This window comes from Nerophis lumbriciformis, linkage group LG22 (genome assembly GCF_033978685.3).
Source record: "Nerophis lumbriciformis linkage group LG22, RoL_Nlum_v2.1, whole genome shotgun sequence".
NCBI classification, from domain to species: Eukaryota; Metazoa; Chordata; class Actinopteri; order Syngnathiformes; family Syngnathidae; genus Nerophis; species Nerophis lumbriciformis.
In genome coordinates, this window is record NC_084569.2 from 36,197,183 (window position 1) to 36,207,253 (window position 10,071).

The following is a 10,071-nucleotide window of genomic DNA, read 5'->3' on the forward strand; positions in this document are numbered from 1 at the left end:
TTGCCTTAGCCTTGAATGAACACTTGATGCATATAATCACATCAGTATGATGATTCTGTGTGTTTTGATTGATTGATTGAGACTTTTATTAGTAGGTTGCACAGTACAGTACATATTCCGTACAATTGACCACTAAATGGTAACACCCTAATAAGTTTTTCAACTTGTTTAAGTCGGGGTCCACTTAAATTGATTCATGATACAGATATATACTAACAGATATATACTATCATCATAATACAGTCATCACACAAGATAATCACATTGAATTATTTACATTATTTATAATCCAGGGTGTGGAGGGGGGCGCCGGATGTAAGTGCCAAAAAGACAGCCAAAAGAGTTTGATATGAGAATAAATCTAAAGTTAAAATATAGGGTCCGTGTGTCGAAAATTGTTATGCGCTTATTTTTTTATTTGATTTTGTGCGTGGCATAGATTTGCTATGCGCAGAGGACGCTTAAACAGTGCGCAATTGCACAGGCGAGCACCTTAGAGGGAGCGTTGCTCGCGCGGCTGCGCTAGCATCACAGCTAACGTTAGCCATGCTGCTACCTCTCTGCTCGGGGAGGACGTACACGTATGTGACGTATGACGTGACAGTATGTGACGTATGACGTGACAGTATGTGACGTGTGTAAGAAGGTGCGCTTGCTGTCTGTGAGAGGGAGACACAGGAAAGAGTGAGAAGAGCCTGTCGTGTAATGCCAGCAGCTAAAAGCAACTGCGTGAGAATTCACAGACCTGTGGATGTGTTGAAGGTGTGCTGGAAAATGCGGAACGGAAATTACGGAGCAGCAGAAAAGTGGAATGTATTATTTAAATCGGTGCGTTGGAAAACACGGACCGGAGTTTTTTTTTAAACTAGATCTGGATCGGCATTTTCCCATGCCTTGCCGATACACAATTTTTGGCAAATATCGGCAGCCGATCCAATCCAAATATCGGATCGGGACATCCCTAACTTAGTATACCGTATTTCCTTGAATTGCCGCCGGGTACATATTGTTTATTGAATGGATCCCCATTAGCTGACGCCAAGGCGACTGCTAGTCTTCCTGGGGTCCATATAGGAGCATACAAAATTAAAATACAAAGAATACATGCATTACCAGACATTATACAATGGAAAAATACAACATAAGATAAAAAGCTAGTTAAAAAAAAAAAAATAGTATGCGCATGTCTCGATTTACCGTCACGTACCTACTACGTTTTTAGCGTTATTTTCTCTCTGGCCTCACGGATGTTGTTTACATTGATTGATAATGTTTGTTGTTACAATCGTAGTTAAGAATGAAAGTAGCATGTTTTATTTTCAATTTGTTTTTCATGCGTTTTTACATACAGAAAAATGCGTACGTAATTGTTGAATGACCCCTTGTAAAAATAAAGAGTGTCACATTATAATTGCCTTTTCGGACCCAAACAGAGAAGAAGAGTGGATGGTGAGATCGACAGGCGGATCGGGGCGGCGTCTTCAGTAATGCGGACGCTGTATCGATCCGTTGTGGGGAAGAAGGAGCTGAGCCGGAAGGCAAAGCTCTCAATTTACCGGTCGATCTACGTTCCCATCCTCACCTATGGTCATGAGCTTTGGGTCATGACCGAAAGGACAAGATCACGGGTACAAGCGGCCGAAATGAGTTTCCTCCGCCGGGTGGCGGGGCTCTCCCTTAGAGATAGGGTGAGAAGCTCTGTCATCCGGGGGGAGCTCAAAGTAAAGCCGCTGCTCCTCCACATCGAGAGGAGCCAGAAGAGGTGGTTCGGGCATCTGTTCAGGATGCCTCCCTAGGGAGGTGTTTAGGGCACGTCCGACCGGTAGGAGGCCACGGGGAAGACCCAGGACACGTTGGGAAGACTATGTCTCCCGGCTGGCCTGGGAACGCCTCGGGATCCCCCGGGAGGAGCTGGACGAAGTGGCTGGGGAGAGGGAAGTCTGGGCTTCCCTGCTTAAGCTGCTGCCCCCGCGACCCGACCTCGGATAAGCGGAAGAAGATGGATGGATGGACCCAAACAAAAATAATTAATTGTGCTTTAAATTTTATTGCGGCATTAAGCGATGTCATGATTATCCTTACATCACACTCAAATTTATAAGCGCATGCCTAAATTTACTGCATGCCTTTGGTAAGCGCCGGAGTGAGAAGAGATTTTAAATTAATTACCGCCCGGGCGCTAATTCGAGGAAATACGGTAGTTCAAGACTTACGGTCATTAGAAAACATCACTGCACATCATAATGGCAGCTAAACTTTCCAGCTTAAAGATCTAAAAAAAAATGTTTAGGAATGTCCAGCGGGCCAGATTGAAAAGCTTAAAAGGGCCCTAATTTGCCCAGGTCTGCATTATGTGTTATGTTTAAGGCTAAAAGTAAAACATTACCAGCAAATTTACAAAAAATGTGAGGTGAAATGACATAATCTCCCATGGCACACCAGACTGTATCTCACGGCACACTTGTGTGCTGAAAAACACTGTTAATAGTAGAGATGTCATTTATCGGCCGATAATATCGGCAGGCCGATATTATCGGCCGATAAATGCTTTAAAATGTAAAATCGGAAATTATCGGTATCGTTTTTTTTTAAATTATCGGTATGTTTTTTTTTGTTGTTTTTAAAAAAAAATTTAATCAACATAAAAATCACTTACAATTAGTGCACCAACCCAAAAAACCTCCCTCTCCCATTTACACTCATTCACACAAAAGGGTTGTTTTTTTCTGTTATTAATATTGTGGTTCCTACATTATATATCAATATATATCAATACAGTCTGCAAGGGATACAGTCCGTAAGCACACATAAGCTGGTCCACTAATAGTACTAACCTTTAACAGTTAATTTTACTAATTTTCATTAATTATTAGTTTCTAAGTAACTGTTTTTATATTGTTTTACTTTCTTCTTTATTCAAGAAAATGTTATTTTATTTAATTATTTTTTCTTAAAAGGACCGTATCTTGTCCAAATTAGGCATAATGTTAATTCCACGACTGTATATATCGGTATCGGTAATTAAGAGTTGGACAGTATCGGAATATCGGCAAAAAAAGCCATTATCGGACATCCCTAAACTTAGATATTGGGTTTAACTACGTAAAACGCTTTGAGTCACTAGAGAAAAGCGCTATATAAATATAATTCACAATTCACTTCACATTTGCGGATTATAATAACTGGTTTGTAAAAAATATCTTTAACCCAATTAGGTGATATTCAATCATCTCCCACGGCCGCGGCACAGTGGTTGAAAAACACTGCAAATAGGCTATTGTCCCTTGAAACTGTAAGACTCAATTAACCTTCGTCTTGTGTTAGGGTCGGCACCGACCCGTTTTAGTTTTTGAATGCATAAAAGAACCACATAAATTTATTTTTTTGCTTTAAGGCTTTTTGACTTTGTCAAGAACCTCTATTTCAACAAAATAAAACTTTTTTTTTTTCCCACTTAATTATAAAATGCTCTGGTTGAAATTATGACCTCGGTGTTGTTAGGGTCGGTTTCAAATATAAAAACAAGATAATAAAGCAATAATTAGAGCCAAAACTGAACACACTGACAGGCAGCTCCTCTACCAATCATGTGAGCTTTAGGGTATTCTCATTTTACCTTGTTATCCAGTACTAAAACAAACAAAGACAGGCATGTCCAGACATGTGAGGTCAATTCAGTATAGAGTTGGTGACTTGCAGAGTGCACATCTTCAATTTGCAGCATGCAAAAATGAAAAAAAGATTTACAGTGAGGAGTTCGGGATAATATTTTTGGTGAAAATGAGGGAGAGGACACAGAGCAGCATAGTGATACGGATGAACAGATTTCTGAGGAGGAAGACAATGTGGAGTATCATCCAGAAGACACATACACATCTGATGAGTCTGATGAGGAGGTCATACCAAAGACTATAACAATGGGACCCATTACCTTCCTGCTTGACACTCAGCATCAAGGGTTGGAATTGGGGGTTAAATCACCAAAAATGATTCCCGGGCGCGGCCACCGCTGCTGCCCACTGCTCCCCTCACCTCCCAGGGGGTGAACAAGGGGATGGGTCAAATGCAGAGGACAAATTTCACCACACATAGTGTGTGTGTGTGACAATCATTGGTACTTTAGATCAATAGGTTGTGAGTTCAAACCCCGGCCGAATCATACCAAAGACTATAAAAATGGGAGCCATTACCTCCCTGCTTGACACTCAGCATCAAGGGTTGGAATTGGGGGTTAAATCACCAAAAATGATTCCGGGGCACGGCCACTGCTGCTGCTCTTCTCACTCTTTCCTGTCTCTCCCTCTCACAGACAGCGAGCGCACCTTCTTACACACGTCACATACTGTCACGACATACGTCACATACTGTCACATCATACGTCACATACTGTCACGTCATACGTCACATACGTATACGCCCTCCCCAAGCAGGTAGCAGCATGGCTAACGTTAGCTGTGATGCTAGCGCAGCCGCTAAGGTGCGTGCCTGCTCAAACGTCCCCTGCGCACGGCAAATCTATGCCACGCACAAAATCAAATAGAAAAATAAGCGCATAACAATTTTCGACACAAGGACACGACAGAGAAAACCGTTTTCGTCATCATTGTTCAAATATTGTAATGTCTGTCGAGACGCTTATCTCCATTCGGTGCCACACGTCCACACCATCAAAATGCCGAGGCAAACATTTCCAGATCAACACCGTCTGAAAAAATTAGTGATCTATTTAGTTGTGATTTCCTTCTCTGCATGAAAGTTTAAAAGTAGCATATATTAATGCAGTATGAAGAAGAATGTTTTAATGTAGACATGCAAGCCTTGAAAGAAAATGTTGAAAATCAAGACTACATTTCCTGCAAATGGGTGCATTTCTACCCTATATTTTAACTTTAGATTTATTCTCATATCAAACTCTTTTGGCTGTCTTTTTGACACTTACATCCGGCGCCCCCCTCCACACCCTGGATTATAAATAATGTAAATAATTCAATGTGATTATCTTGTGTGATGACTGTATTATGATGATAGTATATATCTGATAGTATATATCTGTATCATGAATCAATTTAAGTGGACCCCGACTTAAACAAGTTGAAAAACTTATTGGGGTGTTACCATTTAGTGGTCAATTGTACGGAATATGTACTTCACTGTGCAACCTACTAATAAAAGTCTCAATCAATCAATCAAAACACATAGAATCATCATACTGCTGTGATTATATGCATCAAGTGTTCATTCAAGGCTAAGGCAAAATATCGAGATACATATCGTGTATCGCAATATGGCCTTAAAATATCGCAATATTTAAAAAAGGCCATATCGCCCAGCCCTAGTTTCAATGATGCCATTTCTGTTTGTCATGTATAATTTTGTCTATTTTGTGTTTATCCTTGAATAAACAGGTCAGTTTCTTGTTACCAACCATTGTGTATTATTCAAACTCCCCTAATTCAGCTGGCTAGTTGTTATCAAGAGTACTAAAACCCTTTTCAACATGATTCTGACAACTAAGTAGGCTAAATAACTTAAACTTTAATACATGCTCGGATAGGCCAGTATCGGTCGGTATCGGGCAGTATCGGTATCGGATCGGAAGTGCAAAAACAATATCGGTATCGGATCGGAAGTGCAAAAACCTGGATAAATGTGTTTAATTTATTTTTTCATTTTAATAATTTTAACTATAGTAACATCTATGGTGTTACGGGTCAATTTCAACCCATATATATTTAGTAAATATATATGGGTTGAAATTGACCCGTAACATGGTGTTACGGGTCAATTTCAACCCATATATATTTACTAAATATATCTTATATTATTTAATTAATTTTTTTTAAAAGGACCTTATCTTGTCCAAATTAGGCATAATGTTAATTCCACGACTGTATATATCGGTATCGGTAATTAAGAGTTGGACAATATCGGAATATCGGCAAAAAAAGCCATTATCGGACATCCCTAAACTTAGATATTGGGTTTAACTACGTAAAACGCTTTGAGTCACTAGAGAAAAGCGCTATATAAATATAATTCACAATTCACTTCACATTTGCGGATTATAATTACTGGTTTGTAAAAAATATTTTTAACCCAATTAGGTGATATTCAATCATCTCCCACGGCCGCGGCACAGTGGTTGAAAAACACTGCAAATAGGCTATTGTCCCTTGAAACTGTAAGACTCAATTAACCTTCGTCTTGTGTTAGGGTCGGCACCGACCCGTTTTAGTTTTTGAATGCATAAAAGAACCACATAAATTTATTTCTTTGCTTTAAGGCTTTTTGACTTTCTCAAGAACCTCTATTTCAACAAAATAAAACTTTTTTCTTTTTTTCCACTTAATTATAAAATGCTCTGGTTGAAATTATGACCTCGGTGTTGTTAGGGTCGGTTTCAAATATAAAAACAAGATAATAAAGCAATAATTAGAGCCAAAACTGAACACACTGACAGGTCAATTTCAACCCATATATATTTACTAAATATATATGGGTTGAAATTGACCCGTAACACCATAGATGTTACTATAGTTAAAATTATTAAAATGAAAAAATAAATTAAACAAATTTATTCAAGAGATGTGTTCTAATACCCCTCAATAATAGTCAGGTGACACAACAACCTTTTATTTATTTATACGATTCTCTTGAGGTTCATTTTACCATTTTTTAAATTGAAATCGAGGGGTATACTGACAAAAACAAAAGGCCCAATGGCCCACACCAAAAATATTAAAACCAATATTTTCATGGATAAGGAAGCCCAACAAGGTAACCAAGAGATGAGAAACAAATTGGATGATAGATAATTGTTTTTAGTGTATTTTACAGCTGATTTAAGACATGGGTCAAAACCGACCCGTTAACATAAGAGATGGTAACAGAAAGCTAACACAAGAGGAAGGTTAAGCAAGTCATAAAATAATAAAAACGCTTCAAAATGACTAAGTAAACGGGGGTAGCGTTTACCTTTTACTACAGCAACAAAACAAGCAGCAATAAAGTCATCTATTACGACCATACATACCTTCAAAATCTGATAAAATCCCTTCGAGGTGGTCATTCACGGAGAGTGCCGACATCCTGTCTGATAAAGTGGCGGTTTTCTTCCCCCCAGCACTGCTCCAAAAATGAAGTCCGTGTGAAAGAATATGAGGAGCAAAGTGGAACTTAGTAGTAGTGAACTTCTGCTGCTGTGGTCTGACTGCCGTGGCCGAGCCGTGACTTCTTACTTTGAGTGGGTTCCACAGTCACGCCCCCCCTGAAGCCAGCCTTCCTTCCACCCCCAGACAGACCCCGCGGCCACCCCGGCTTTGCTGCACTGATGGTGGGCGGAGCTGCACGTACAACACCTGGAGGAAAAACAAATCAGTCAATTTTCTCTTTCTGTCGCCCCCCACAGATGTCTCCCCCTTGGCTACAAGTTGGACTGCAGTGGAAGCGACACTTCTCGACAAACTTTGTAAGATGGATTCGAGGGGTTAATTGTCCAGCGTTAAGGGGACCAAAAAGTAGCCGACTAATGTATTCTCCCGCCTTTAGGAAAATGCTGGGTGATGTTATTCTATAACAGGCTAACTTTTTGAACGTGCGTGTGGATGTAGGAATATAGTCATCGTATAAGCAGACGCAGCATTAGCTGCTGTGACGCGAGAAATTCGGCCGCCATCTTGAAGTGGTGATGAGGAGCCGGTGTTGTGCCGGAAAACGCACCCCTGCCATAATATGCACCCCCTGACGCGGGAGCGCGCTTACGTCACTCGATTGCATCACTCGTCTCGAAAAGTATATCTAACTCGGCTGTTGGCTGAAATAGCCTCTTTTAAATCGCCTCTTTCGGCATAAAAAAGTACATAAAGTGAAATAATCCAAGTTTTCTTTAATTGTGCTTTACTTGTGGATGAATTAAAAATTGTGATGAAATAGCCTCTTTTAAATCGCCTCTTTCGGCATACTACATACTACATTTTCGGGACAGCAAATATTCCAATATTAATTGGTTGTTTTCGCCTTATCTGATCTAATGACGGCGAAATCATTAAATGCTCACAATTTTTAATTCATCCACAAGTAAAGCACAATTAAAGTAAACTTGGATTATTTCACTTTATGTACTTTTTTATGCCGAAAGAGGCGATTTCAGCCACTTGAATGACGGCGAAATCATTAAATGCTCACAATTTTTAATTCATCCACAAGTAAAGCACAATTAAAGAAAACTTGGATTATTTCACTTTATGTACTTTTTTATGCCGAAAGAGGCGATTTAAAAGAGGCTATTTCAGCCAACAGCCGAGTTAGATATACTTTTCGAGACGAGTGATGCAATCGAGTGACGTAAGCGCGCTCCCGCGTCAGGGGGTGCATATTATGGCAGGGGTGCGTTTTCCGGCACAACACCGGCGAGCAGCCTAAACCAGGGGGGCAACCCCAAATGTTGAAAGAGCCATTTTGGACCACAAATACAAAAAAGTAATCGGTCTGGAGCTGCAAAAAATTAAAATACTTATATAAGTGTCATAATGATGGCAACACATGATGTAAGTGGCTAATTAGGTATAGTAGCCTGCTATCAAAATGACTGTGTTGAAGGCTGAAGTAGTGATGGGTTGATGAAGCCTCATGAAGCGTTTCGACACATTGCAAAACTGTATTGATACTGTGTCACTAAATACTGACATCTGCTGGACATTAAAAATCCCTTCAGGCAACCTATGGACCGACTCAACTGACACTGATTTTATGACCTAGTACAGTGGTTCTCAAATGGGGGTACGCGTACCCCTGGGGGTACTTGAAGGTATGCCAAGGGGTACGTGAGATTTTTTTTAAAATATTCTAAAAATAGCAACAATTCAAAAATCCTTTTATAAATATATTTATTGAATAATACTTCAACAAAATATGAATGTAAGTTCATAAACTCCGTGAAACACAAGCTCAGGTTTGTCACTAAAATGTCTGTCAAAAAGAACTGTGAAAAGAAATGCAACAATGCAATATTCAGTGTTGACAGCTAGATTTTTTGTGGACATGTTCCATAAATATTGATGTTAAAGATTTTTTTTTTTTGTGAAGAAATGTTTAGAATTAAGTTCATGAATCCAGATGGAGCTCTAGTACAATCCCCAAAGAGGGCACTTTAAGTTGATTATTACTTCTAGGTGTAGAAATCTTTATTTATAATTGAATCACTTATTTATTTTTCAACAAGTTTTTAGCTATTTTTATATCTTTTTTTCCAAATAGTTCAAGAAAGACCACTACAAATGAGCAATATTTTGCACTGTTATACAATTTAATAAATCAGAAACTGATGACATAGTGCTGTATTTTACTTCTTTATCTTTTTTTTTTCAACCAAAAATGCTTTGCTCTGATTAGGGGGTACTTGAATTTAAAAAAAATTCACAGGGGGTGCATTGCTGAAAAAAGGTTGAGAACCACTGACCTAGTATATACAATAATATAAAGCAAGTCATTGTATTTCATTTAGGATTATTTCATAACTTCATTTAAATAAAAATATATTTTTTGTCTTTTTTAGATACAGTCAATAAATAATGTGAACATGTATCATAACATGGAAATCTAAGAGAACGTGTTGTGAATGAGGATGCTTGTGGACCTGGAAATTATTATTATTATTTTTTTACACATTTTTATAAAAATAAAAAAAAACAGTTTTTCCAACGTATTCAATTTTAGACGCTTTCTCTTCTTAGTTATTATTTCTCCGGCTGTAGAAAAGAGCCGCTCACAGGGCACAGAGGAGGCGTCAGTGCGACACAGTTCGCGTATCGGTCACGTGACCAAAGCAGCTCATGATCGGTCACGTGACTTTCTAAAAGCGGTACGCGCACCGACACAGGGTTTCGCTCTATGAGCTCGACGCATGCGCCGATGCATCGGTGTTGCCGGACCCATCACTAGGCTGAAGCAAACCTTTGTTGACAGAAATGTTGAAATGTAAAATTCATTCTACGGTACACATTTTTTACAACATTGGAAAACATTAGTAAAACTTCTCAGAGGGTGAGATAACTCCTGGAAATGACTGTCTTA

General features: G+C 39.1%; 1 protein-coding gene across 1 annotated transcript in view; it reads right to left on the reverse strand.

Moving 5' to 3' along the window:
* The window catches only part of septin12 (septin 12), a 244,464-nt gene extending 237,192 nt beyond the window's left edge, over positions 1 to 7,272 (reverse strand). The window contains exon 1 of the mRNA XM_061973802.1: positions 7,034 to 7,272. Coding sequence (XP_061829786.1) covers positions 7,034 to 7,088 — 55 coding nt within the window. The 5' untranslated portion in view covers positions 7,089 to 7,272. The remainder of the gene's footprint in view (positions 1 to 7,033) is intronic.
* Between the last annotated feature and the right edge of the window lie 2,799 nt (positions 7,273 to 10,071).